At 33.9% G+C, this 13,517-nt stretch overlaps 1 protein-coding gene across 1 annotated transcript in view; it reads left to right on the forward strand.

Moving 5' to 3' along the window:
* RICTOR (RPTOR independent companion of MTOR complex 2) overlaps positions 1 to 13,517 on the forward strand; it is a 124,944-nt gene that overhangs the window by 80,250 nt on the left and 31,177 nt on the right. The window contains exons 10-19 of the mRNA XM_080803916.1: positions 2,894 to 2,961; positions 4,213 to 4,295; positions 5,440 to 5,527; positions 6,297 to 6,387; positions 6,495 to 6,561; positions 6,708 to 6,788; positions 8,853 to 8,953; positions 11,203 to 11,368; positions 11,670 to 11,771; positions 11,888 to 11,934. Of these exons, the coding sequence (XP_080660042.1) occupies positions 2,894 to 2,961; positions 4,213 to 4,295; positions 5,440 to 5,527; positions 6,297 to 6,387; positions 6,495 to 6,561; positions 6,708 to 6,788; positions 8,853 to 8,953; positions 11,203 to 11,368; positions 11,670 to 11,771; positions 11,888 to 11,934 (894 nt within the window). The remainder of the gene's footprint in view (positions 1 to 2,893; positions 2,962 to 4,212; positions 4,296 to 5,439; positions 5,528 to 6,296; positions 6,388 to 6,494; positions 6,562 to 6,707; positions 6,789 to 8,852; positions 8,954 to 11,202; positions 11,369 to 11,669; positions 11,772 to 11,887; positions 11,935 to 13,517) is intronic.

Here is a 13,517-nt window from a genome sequence, read left to right on the forward strand (position 1 = left end):
TGAGGTAGGGTAATTTTCAACATCTTTTTGGAAAGAAAAGCCCATGTTCATGAGGTATTTTGGGATAACTATAAACTGATTTAGAGATCAGTGTATTAACATATTATCTGTAAAGATTTTACAGATTGCGCGATAATAAATGTGCTATGAAGTGTTTTTCTAGTAGGATTATTGAATTGCAGACATAAACACTTGTTTAATAGATAGAATATAACTTAAAATTCTTAAGTTTTAGAATATTGTGAAATGGGATATTTTTATTGTTTTTCATTTTTCATTGTTTTTCATTTTTATGGAAGATACTGAGTGGTTTTGTATCTTTAATTACTTCTATAACTGTCGACTGATCACACCCTAACATTTCATGACCTGAGCTAAGAAATCAAAATAGATGTTCTCTGTTTAAGACTTCTCAAATCTTCCTCCTGCTGAGTTGTGAATTGGGATTCTTAGGCCCCTTTCCTGGCTTTTCCTGATGACATTTAATATTCTCCTTATTGATGGCAGAAATGCACTTTCCACTGTTAACTGACAAATTACTATGAATGTAGCAGCTTAAATAAATCAATTTATTACCTCACAGTTCAGTAGGTCAGAAGTCAGATAAGAGCTGGCATAGCTTTTGTCTGTAAGTTCTGATGAAAAATCCATTTCCAAGTTCATTCACATTGTTGGCAGAATTTACTGCCTTGCTATTGTAAAACTGAGATCTCTTTTGCTTGCTGTCAGCTGGGGCCTACTCTCAGTTTCCAGAGGCCATCCTTGTTCCTTGGCACTTGGCTCCCTCTGTCTTCAAACAGAGCGAAATTCCTGGAATCCTTTGCTTTGAATCTCTCTTTCTCTTCTGCCACTAGCTAGTGAAAACTCCAGTTAGATCAAGCCTATCAGATTATCTCCCTGTCTTTTAAGATCTGCCAGGCTATATAAGGTTAAATTAGTCACAGTCATAGCAATGATACCATATTCACAGGATCCAGGGATAGGGCATGGAATCTTGAGGGGATGGTAGACATTTTTAGAATTCTGCCTACCGGGGTGAGTGAGAGATGAGCCTGGCTGTTTTTTAGAGTTGGAGGGATAAGGTACATTCTACCAAAATCCTTCCTTACCTGTTTGGTTCTGTGCTTTACTTTGATTTATTTCCTAGAGTATGGGTGGTTTCTGGAGCATTGGTACATTATGGCCAGGAAACAAGGGAAAATGGAGTTTTGTTTTTTTTTTTAATATTAGAAATTTATTGAGTAGGTTAGAGACGGATTACTAGGCAGTCACTGTAGGTATGTCATTAACATTTTCTTTTCTTTTGAAGAGAGAGCGAGTGTGAGCAGGTGGGAGGGGCAGAGGGAGAGAGAAAGACTGAGAATCTTAAGCAGGCTCCTCGCTCAACCTGGATCCTGATGCGGAGCTCCATCTCATGACCCTAGATCTTGACCTGAGCCTAAATCAAGAGTTGGATGCTTAATTGACTGAGTCATCCAGGCACTCCTGTCACTAACATGTTTTCTAAGATGTATTCATTTATTTGAGAGAGTACAAGCAGGGGAAAAGGCGGAGGGAGAGGGAGAAGCAGACTCCGCACTGAGCTGGGAGCCCTACATGGGGCTCTCTCCCAGGACCTGGAGATTATGATTCAAACCAAAGGCAGATGCCCAACCATCCGAGCCACCCAGGTGCCCCGTCACTAACATCTTTACAAGAAGGAGCTGTGAAAACTTTATCCCATAATTGTCCAATTCTCATTTCTTCGACCACCCTATCTCCTCATTTTAGTTTCTGTTACATTCTCGTGTGTTTGATGCTGCAGAGCTTAGTGTGGCTTGTTTGTGTATCTTTTTAAGTGTTTCATTTCTCTTTGGCAGACTGCTCACTTTAACTTGATTTTCTCTCTCTCTTTTTTTTTTAAAAATCCAACCCCTCTATTTTTTCTTTCCCAGTTCTCTGGATTTCTGTATTCTCACAACTGTTAAGGACTTTATTAGGGAAGACAAAAAGCACAAAAAAACAAAGAGAGTTGGGAAAATAGAGGTGGTTGACATGGCATAAATAGTGTAAGATTGCTATTAAGTATTGAAACCGGCCATGAGTCATATGTGGAAAATATTTAATGAATATAATAGTTCTATTGCTTGATTAATGGTCAAAAACTATTGCATAAGAAAACAGTACGATAGTTGAATACTCAATTAGAAGAAAATAGCTGTGATATTAATAATATCTAGTTATTTCATATCAGTGAGTATATGGGTTGTTGAGCTTGCATGTTAGAAATGCTAAAATAAAAAAAAGAAAAGTAAAGAAATGCTGAAATAAGTTTGGGGCAAGAATTTTCAAGTGAGGAGAATACATGTGGTAGGGCATCTGGTTGGCTTAGTGAGAAGAGAATGTGACTCTTGATCTTGAGGTCATGAGTTCGAGCCCTACGTTGGGTGTAGAGATTACATACATACATATATATACATAAATAACAAACAAACTTAAAAAAAGAAAGCATGTGGTAAAAGTAAGAGGTAATTTTCTTTGCTAAGGGGTAACCTTTTGACAGGGATGCTTATTAAATAGGGTGGTGCTGTCTCTAGTGCTCAATTAGAGATATTAATGAGGTATCTAAGAATAATTTTCAGGAAGAGCAGGAAAAGTAGAACCAAATTGAAAAGTGGAATTTATAACTTACTTTAAACTATGTTGGGAGTTTTAAATCGGGGCAGGGGTCAATATATAATTGGGTAATTTTCTTTGAGGTAGATCTGACCTTTTTTTTTTAAACATGTTTTATTTCCTGTGTAAATACTTTAATGTTAACTAATGATAGTTTTTTTTCCTGATATAGTAGAGGGAAATCTCACTTTTTATTTTAACATTTAATTTTTTGCGCCCTGCACCCACCCCCTCTCAGAGAAGACAGAGAAGCGAGGTTTCTAGCCAGTAAAATGGGAATCATAGCAACATTCCGGTCATGGGCAGGTAAGTTACTTGTACTGCTTAATAAGAAAAACTCGATTCATTTTTTCAAATGTTAAATTACTATTGCAGAATCTAATTTAGATGTTAACCTGGTCTTAACTTTGTATGTTATTATTAGAGAGGGATTTGTACAAAATTACTAAAATGACTATTTGTAAGTCTGTGTGCTAATGATTACCTGGGTTATTAAAAAGTCTTGTTGTGGACATGAGCTTTCCATTTGCCTTAGGTAAATACCCAAATGGAATTGCTGAGTCACAAGGTGGATATATGTTTAGTTTTATAAGAAACTGCCAGACTTTCTCAAAATACTTAAACTATTTTATACTCCTATCATCAGCATGTACAAGTTCCAGTTGCTTGCATCCTTTCCATCATTTCACGTTGTCTTACATTTTAGCCATACTGGTGGATGTGTCATGGTATCTAATTGTGAATGTTACTTAGATTTCCATAGTGACTAATGATACTAATATTTTGTATGCGTTTATTGGCTATTCACTTCCTTTGTGACATATTAATGTGCTTTAAATTGTTTGACTTAATTCTCCCACTTAAAATTTCAGTCTATACAGATTATTTGAATTCTGCCAATTATAGTTTTTTTGTGCATTCAATAAATTTTAAAATTATACTTTTTTTTTGTTTTTAAGATTTTATTTATTTATTTGACAGAGAGAGATCACAAGTAGGCAGAGACAGACAGAGAGAGAAGGCAGGGAAGCAGGCTCCTTGCTGAGCAGAGAGCCCAAGGCGGGGCTCCATCCCAGGACCCAGAGATCATGACCTGAGCATAAGGCAGAGGCTTAACCCACTAAGCCACCCAGGCGCCCCTAGAATTATACTTTTAAAAGACAAATGCCAAGCAAATTTTTTCATTTCACTTTAGGTTAAGGAGGTATTAGGTAAGAGAGACAGAACATTGTTCTACTTTCTCTAGTATTCTGACTGAGACTCACTCATCAGCAAACAGGAGGAGTACTAGGCAGTCAGATTGATGAACTTTTTTGAGTATGCAACAAATATTTAAATTTAAGTGATAAAATTTAAATGATAAATGATAAAATTTAAATGATAAAATTACTGATAATCTCTAGTCAGTAGGGAAATGTTACTTACAATAACCAAATAATAGCATAATTTTGAAATTATCTGGAAAAATACCACAGATTTTATATTATGAATACATTGCTCTATATATTTTTTGAAATTTAAATCAGGTGATTTTTTCTTCTTTTTTATCCTCTTTAGGTATTATTAATTTGTGTAAACCTGGAAATTCTGGGATCCAGTCTCTAATCGGAGTACTTTGTATACCAAATATGGAAATAAGGGTAGGCAAAAATTACTTTTACTGTTTCATTCCCAGATTTTTAACAGAGGAAATTAATTATTAAAAAAAACTTATTTCACGTGTTGCTTTTTCCTCATGAATTGTTCATCTGTATCATAGAGCACTGAAAAAAATACTTGAATAAATATTTGCTACTTAGTTGAACCCTAAGGCTAATGCAGATAATTTGAAATAGTGATGTTGTTAGGAACTATGACTGAATTAAAAACTGGATTAAAAATACAAAATTAATTATGCTTTATTCATTTAAAAATGCAGACAGAGGAGGGCATTCTCATTGTAAAAGGTTCAAGCAATACAGAAATATATTTAGTAAAAAGTAAATATAGTATTTATGTATCTTTTGCCTTCTAACTTAATGTTTTTATAAAACGAGTGGTGGTTTTCATTAAAATTGGGTCATTAATATTTATATGCTTATTTATTAGATATATTCCTAAATTATTAGTGCATTGTAATTTATACCAAACAGCTAAAAGAAATTGAAATTGGAGGGGAAAATATGAACTCTTCGGTGATTCTTCCTTTTCTACTTAAATGTTTTTAATTGTGCTCAAAAGAATAAAATTTGCCTTTTTCTTGTTTTTCTTTATATGAGCCAAACCTGGAGTTGAAAAACATTAGAAGATGTTAGCTAGGGGTTCCTTGCTTAAAATGTGACTGAAAAGCTGTTAGACCATGGAAATGGAAGGATATGATTTTAGATGGAAAGATCTATAAGCAGGGAACTAAAGGTTGGGGCAAGTTCACATGATGGCTTACTTTGCAGGTGGTGAAAGAACATGGTTTTTGGAGTTTGGCCCACTGAGATTGGACTCCTGATTTTAGTCTTTATAGTTCCGTGACCTTGGGCAAATTACATTTAAATCTATTTTTCCATATGTACTACAATGGGTATAATAAAAGATTAATTGAAAAGATTAAGTCGTGTATGTAGTAAGCATACCATAGTTATTTCTTCTCTAGTGTAGACCTGAGATGGCAGTTTTCTAAAATAAGGAGTTCTGTTTCTATCTGTTTTTTTCTCTGTGAATAGGACATTTAAAACATCTGTTTTAAATTTTTAAATTTAAATGAAGATCCTTCCATAAAAATAAATGAACTGTATTTATTTGCACTTGCAGCGAGGTCTGCTTGAAGTGCTCTATGATATATTTCGTCTTCCTCTACCTGTTGTGACTGAAGAATTCATAGAAGCCTTGCTCAGTGTAGGTAAGTATTGAAGTCCATTTGTATCTGTTCATATACTGTGATTTTTAAAATGGTTTATCTAATACACGGAGTCCCTCAAAGGCAAAATACTGAACTGAATATTGAATACCATTTTCTTACTGCATCATCATAGCATGATAAATTCATATAAAAATAAAACCTTAAATAAATTTCTAAAAATAAGAAATGTTAATTTCTTTACCATCACCCTAGATATTGCAAATGAGCAGTGAAATTCATAGAAAAATGAACAAAGAAAGAAAGAGCAGAGATAAGAAACTGATATAGTTCTCAAATTAGATTATTTAATCCTTGCTATAGTTGTGTTTTACCCAAATGACTCCTAAGTCCCAAAATGAAAGAAGTTTAGATCTGTGTATATCAAATCATTTATTTGCTGTATGCCTTTTCATTTATTTTTTTTTAACATTTTTTAAAGATTTAGTTATGTATTTCAGTGGGGCAGGGGCAGCAGAGAAGGAGAGAGAGAATGTCCAGCAGACTCCCCACTAAGCCCAGAGCCCCATGTGGGGCTCATTCCCACAACCCCTAGATCATGACCTGAGCCAAAATCAAGAGTTGGACATTTAAACCAACTGAGCCACCCAGGTGCCCCTCAGTCTGTTTTTTTAACCAATTTTATTTTTTTAACCAATTTCTGTTTTTTAAACCATTTTACAGCATTCTTTATAGCCTGACTAGCCTATGGTTAACTGATGTGTTTTAGTGATTTCTCTTTCTTCTAACTACCTAATTTTAACTATTTTAGATCCAGGCAGATTCCAAGACAGTTGGAGGCTTTCAGATGGCTTTGTAGCAGCTGAGGCAAAAACTATTCTTCCTCATCGAGCCAGATCCAGGTAGAATTTAGGGAAATAGTTCAAATTTATTATAATTACTGTTTTTTTTGTAAATCATGTAATATACTGAGCAGTTTTTAAACTTTCTGTGCTATGTTTATTTCTAGGCCAGACCTTATGGATAATTATTTGGCACTGATACTCTCTGCCTTTATTCGTAATGGGCTTCTAGAGGTAAGGCTTACAAACCTTATTTTATTCTGTTTTATTTTTTAAATTTTCTGTGACAGAGTTCTTTCAGAACAATAAGCATATGTGGTGCTTAAATGTGTTCCTATGTACTGTTTTGCAATGGTAATATTTTCTTTATATTTTCTAAGGGTTTGGTTGAAGTGATAACAAACAGTGATGACCATATCTCAGTTAGAGCTACCATCCTTTTAGGAGAGCTTTTACATATGGTAAGTTGAACAATTTCTGATTATGTTTCATACCATTAATGTTTTAATTTATAAAATAATGTTACTTTGTAGTATCTCAAAAAGTAAGTTTGCTTTTTTTGAATGTTTGTTTTTATGGTGCGAAGAACCCTTGATGCCTTGTATCTGTCTATACATACGTGTGTGTGTGTGTGTGTGTGTGTGTAATGTGTATATATAGTATAGGCTAGTTTTATAAATGGAACATGTAAAAATCAAAAAGTACTGAATATTGATTTTTATACCCACTTTTGATGTTGACATTTTGAGTCTTATAAATCTTAATGTATCTCAAAAAGACTTGTTGCCTAATAAGCAAGAAATTATAAAACTAGATATTACTTCAGTCAAGCAGCAGTGCAATTGATGCACCAATTAGTGCCTGAATTTTAGAAAACTGAAAAAAATTCTAAGTATAATTCCCTTGTTTGAAAACATTCTCTGCAAACTTGTGAGTTGAGGCTTAGAAGATGAGTTTTTTGTGGGTTTTTTTTGTTTGTTTGTTTGTTTGTTTTGTTTAGGGGGGTGATTTGCCTTGATTTTATGACGTCAGTAACTTCTGGAAACAAGGCGCTTAGGAAGTGACCCAACCATTCTCTACTCCCGGCAAATCAAGCAATGGGAGAACTGATTGTTTGCAAGATAGAATTCCTATTTCTTAGGTCACCTGTTTGTTAATAGAATACTAAATAAAAACCATTTTAACTGGTTAAGGAAGAAGTAACCTTGTAGCAGATCTTTTAAAATTATGTTATGATCGTCTCATATTAGCAAAGTACTTTTTTGTTTTTGTTGTTTCAGTCCTCCCCACCTCTAGTATTTTGTTTTGTTTTTTTCCACATAATAGCCGGGTTCTGTGAGTGAGGTAAAGAGAATTAAACAGAGTTTAATGATAACTATTTTATTTACCAACTAATTGTTTAGCCACATGCTCTGTTCTCCTTCAGTCCATCCATAGAAGAATAAGTAATACTACAGGTTTTCAGATCTGACTTTTTTGTTTTCTTCAGATTTTATTTATTTGCTAGAGAAAGAAAGCACAAGCAGGGAGAGCAGCAGGCGGAGGGAGAAGCAGGCTCCCTGCTGAGCAAGGAGCCCAGTGCAGAACTCGATCCCAGGACCCTTTATGACCTGAACCAAAGGCAGACGCTTGACTGACTGAGCCACCCAGGCGTCCCTTCAGATCTGATTTTTATTTTTTTAATTGATTAAATTTTTTTAAGATTTTTATTTATTTATTTGTCAGAGAGAACATGTATGCGCACAAGCACAAGCAGAGAGAGAAGCAGGCAGAGGGAGAAGCAGGCTCCCCGCCAAGCAAGGAGCCCGATGCCGGACTCCATCCCAGGACCCTGGGATTACAACCTGAGCTGAACGCAGATGCTTAACTGACTGAACCACCCAGGCGTCCCTTTTATTTTAGTTCTTAATATATCATTTCCTGTAAGATTATCAATATTTAGAATTACTTGTTCTTTATGAAGGAATCTTTTTTATAAATTTCATTTTTTCCTTCCTCCATGACCAGAATTCTAGATTCCCTTGAAATAAAAAAGCTGTTCATTTTGAATATAGTGGTATTAGTTCATTGCTTGTTATGCTTACATTTTCTGGCTTCCACATTTGATTAATTTACTTGTCTTCATTGGTAGAAATTGGTAGAAAGCAGATTGTGTGGTGGGTTTTGTTTGGAAAGTAGGATTAATGTGACATTATAGCACTGGATATAAGTTTTGATATGTAATCCTTTCAGATCATTTAAGAATTGAGTTTAATTGTAACTAAATTCATTTTAAGTTACCACTTAATGTTACAATAAAGGGTCTGTAAAATTCAGAGTTTTATTAATGTAATATGAGTCTGTATCTTCATTCGGTCTCATCCTTATTGAAAGTAGATAAGATAAATTATAAATAAGTATGTATTGGAAAGTGAATCATTAAGTTCATTTCATGAGTAAAAGCTTTAGTATTTTATCTGTGGATAATTTATTTATAAAATATTCCTATTTGTCACCTCCTAAAAATACTATGTTTCATTTTTTAGGCAAATACAATACTTCCTCATTCACATAGCCATCATTTGCACTGCCTGCCAACCCTAATGAATATGGCTGCATCTTTTGATATTCCCAAGGAAAAGAGACTGTAAGTATCAGAGCTCTAGCAAAGACTGTGCCTGGTATATTTAATACCCATTTAGATGACCTTCTCTTCTTTTTTAAAATTCTGTGTGTATGTGTGTAGAGTTTGCTTGGAAATGCTTTTTGTTGGGGGAGGGGTGGAATTCTTTTGGGATGCCTTACAGATGAGAGGAAAATTGATAGTATTATTTAATGTAGTCTACAGAGTATTATAGCTTAGTAAAATAAAATCAAGGTTTTCTAGCATGTTTCTGGACCAGGACATAAACTCTACCACATCGTTAAAAATGGTGTTTGAGAATTTTTTGGACTATTTTATGTTTTGAGTAGCAACTCGGGCTCTTTAATGTCTAAACTACTTAAAGTTAATAAAGCACAAAGAATAGCAATGTATTCATTTGTATGTGTGGTTAAAAATTTTGGAATTTAGTAACCCATACTATAGGCACTGAAGTAAGCTAAACTTTTAAATCTGAAGGAGATACTGCAAACAGAATTTATAAACAAAAGTATGCTAATACAGCCGTAGGTCTGCTGGAATTTCAGTGCTAATAATAAAATATAATTTAAAAGGTAAAGATGGAGAAGCTTGATTAGAAAGTGCTAGTAGGAATCTTTTTCATTTGGTTAAGATTATGTCTAAGCCAGGAGTCTGACTTTCTTCCATCCTTCCTTCCTTTCCTTTTTTCTTTATTTCTACCTATTATTAGAAAAATCTATATATTTAGACTTTTTTGTAGTATTAGTGAAATATAGTTCATTAGCTGTTCAGAACTGTGAATTTTATTGACAGTTATACAGTTCTTAAAAGTTTATTAGCTTAAAAAAATATAGTTAGCTTTATTAATTCAGAAGTACATATATGGGCCTCACTATAAATAAATAACATTCTTTTAATTTTAATTCTGCCAGTGAATTTATTATTAAATTTATTATTTAATAGAATTAAATAAATGTATTATTTAATAGAATGAATAGAATGAACTTGTATTATAAACTGAGAGTTAACTAGGGATTATCTCAGTTCTAACTCTAGGCTTCCATAAGTAATGGTAGCTTTCAGGGATTTTTTTGGTTTTTTTTTTTTTTAAGTTTATTTATTCAAGCAACCTATCTCTGTATTTAGTGTGGGGCTCAAACTGATAAACCCGAGATCAGGAGCTGAATGCCCTACTGACGGAGGCAGCCAGAAGCCCCTTTCGGTTTCATGATGGATAGTAGTTTCATGATGGAAGAATGTGTTTCCCAAAGCCTGGTAGAGCCAACCTCTCTGGGTCAGATTATGGCCATGAATTTCAGGATTCATCAGGAATTCAAATTTACCTTCAAAATTTCAGTAATAATAGTCTTATAATGGTTTTTTTTGTTTGTTTTTAGCTCAGCAAGCTTTCTTTACCTTCAATAGTTCCCAATCTGAGCGCATCTCAAGGTTTTAAAATTTTAAATCTGATTTGTTTTTACCAGAAGTTCTGGAGTTGAGACTTGATTGCTACCAGATTCTTTTTTTTTTTTTTTAATTTTTTTTTTTTAAAGATTTTACTTATTTGTCAGAGAGAGAGAGGGAGAGAGAGTGAGCAAGCACAGGCAGAGGCAGAGAGAGAAGCAGGCTCCCTGCCAAGCAAGGAGCCGGATGTGGGACTTGATCCTCATGACCTGAGCCGAAGGCAGCCGCTTAACCAACTGAGCCACCCAGGCGTCCCTTGCTACCAGATTCTTGAAAACGTGCTTTTATGGACCACAAACAAGGAATTAAAAATAATTTTAGAAGGATACCATTAACAGTTGCAGATCAGTGTGGGAAAATAGAGACTATACAAACTGATATTGGAATCATCAGTTATCCACACGATGAGGGAAAATGAAATATTCTTGCCTTTTACGATAAGCAAAAATTCCTTTCTGGTGGATTAAGGATTTAAATGTGAAAAGCAAATTTTTAAACTTCTATAAGAAAAGAGAGAAAACTGGGTTCCTGACTTTTAGGAGTTCTTAAAACCAGTATACAAAATGTGCCCACTACCACAGAAGAAAAGATTAATAAATACATATTTAGTTGGGTCTACATAGTGTTTCTTCATACAAATCAGCAGTGTTCTTGATTTTTTTTCTTTGTGGTTCAAATTTGATTAAATAATTTACTTTTTAGTAACAGTCTCTAGCCTTGAATTTAAATATTTTACTAATTTACCAAAGTGATCTCTTTAAAATTATGCTAGCTTTGCTACAGAATTAATCCATTTTTTTTTTAATTAGGCGAGCCAGTGCAGCCTTGAACTGTTTAAAACGCTTCCATGAAATGAAGAAACGAGGACCTAAACCTTACAGCCTTCATTTAGATCACATTATTCAGAAAGCAATTGCAACCCACCAGAAACGGGATCAGTATCTCCGAGTTCAGAAAGATATATTTGTTCTTAAGGTACTGACGTGAAATGTTGCAGTTTTTAACTTAGTTTCTTAATTTTTAACGGATTTTAATATGCATATACTTGCTTGAGTTAGCAGTTTTATTCATGGTTATGGAATTTCAAATGGCTTTCTAGTTATATAATGACTAGGCAGTTTAGAGCTATGTTTTTATAACTTTATAAAGTTAAAAAACCTTGATAATTCATCCATAAATGAAAAATCTTTCTTTATATTTTAAAAATTTGAACTTAGTTTTCTGAATGTGAAAATAATTTGCCTTAATTTTCCTTATTACTTTCTGATGATGTTAGGATACAGAGGAAGCCCTTCTAATGAACCTTAGAGATAGCCAAGTCCTTCAACATAAAGAGAATCTTGAATGGAATTGGAATCTTATAGGGACCATTCTTAAGGTAGGACAGACTACTTCTTGGTTATGGCTTCATTGTATTATTCATTGTAATTCATCATACTTATATTTTGGGAATTGATAAATACATATATTTTATAACATATTGTGTTTTTCTAGTGGCCAAATGTAAATCTAAGAAACTATAAAGATGAACAGTTGCACAGGTATGTAACAACTGTTTTGCATTTAAATTGAAAGAACTTATATTTGAATTATATTATACCTGATACTCATGAAAAGTAATAATTGGTGTTTTAAAGATACATACAGGGGCACCTGGGTGGCTCAGTGGGTTAAAGCCTCTACCTTCAGCTCAGGTCATGATCTCAGGGTCCTGGGATCGATAGGTCATGATCTCAGGGTCCTGGGATTGATCCCCGCATCGGGCTCTCTGCTTAGCAGGGAGCCTGCTTCCTCTGCCCTCTCTCTCTGCCTGCCTCTCTGCCTACTTGTGATCTCTGTCAAATAAATACATTTTAAAAATCTTAAAAAAAAAAGACACATACATACATTTTAATAGTTGGTATTCAGTAGGTACATGTATACATTTTTGTGTATACTCTAATAACCCAAAAGCATCAGCTAATTATTTTTCTAGTATTTATATTCTGGTTTTACTTTTGGAACATATGAAGTACTTCAGATGAAAGTTTCTCAAATGGGGGTAATTTCAACCATGTTGTAATCTTAGTCCTAATGCATGAGGATGACATAATAAGGACATAGTGTTACTCACCTAAAATGATGGCCATTTTTGCTATTCTGCTTCTACTTGCATTTGCATCTGACTTTGGAGGGTTAGCCATTTGTCCTCCTCTTTACATTCATTCCCCTTAACCAAGTTAATGTTCTCCACACCTTTCATAAAACATACTAATGTTCATGGCATACACAGTACTTCAAGCTACTGTGCTGTTCTCTAGTACCCCCATGCATTTTTTACTCATTCTGAGTTTAGACTAATCCACTACCATTACTGATCTCATTTGATAAGAGAGCCTTTACTTCATGTTTCTGAAAAATTTATGTCCTTAACTTTATTATTTAGTTGTATTCATCTACTCATGATATTTAACTTAATATCTGTATTCAGTTTATACAAAACATATATAAACTTAACTTGGAATAAAGAAGCTTAGCCTCAACTTTCCGTACTGGTTGAAAACAGGGATGAAGTCTCTTTCAGCTTTGTTTCTCCACATTCTGGAGTTGGCACCATTATTGGATTGGATTATAATGCATGAAATTAAATTGAACTGAGTTAAATGGAAGCTTAGCCCATAATGTTGAAAGTTATAACATTGAAATATAAATTATGTTCATTGCTTCATAAATTCAGTTTCTTAAATTTTACCTGTAGCTTTTGTGCTTGTTTTTTTGCCTAATGGTGAAAAACAGACAGAACTGTAGTATGATTTATTTTGCTTACAGTTATCCAGTGTAGGATTATTTTATAGAGTCATGGGACAAAGATTGTCACAAAATACAGTAGAAGAAAATTTATGTTCAGGTGTCTTCTTCATATTATCCAAGCCTATCTTCTAGCTGTTTATATCTGCATTTAGCCAGCTAGTATCTTTGTTCTCTGATATTTCTTTGAGGCATCTCACCATAAAATTCTTCTTTCACAAACTATTCTTCACAATTAAGGCAGTTTTTTTGGTATTTTGTTTTTGCATGTGCGCGTGTGGGTGTAATGTACCAAATGTTTTTATTCCTTGCCATTTACTCCAGTGGTTTAAACCCA

This window comes from Martes martes, assembly GCF_963455335.1.
Source record: "Martes martes genome assembly, chromosome: 5".
Lineage (NCBI taxonomy): Eukaryota > Metazoa > Chordata > Mammalia > Carnivora > Mustelidae > Martes > Martes martes.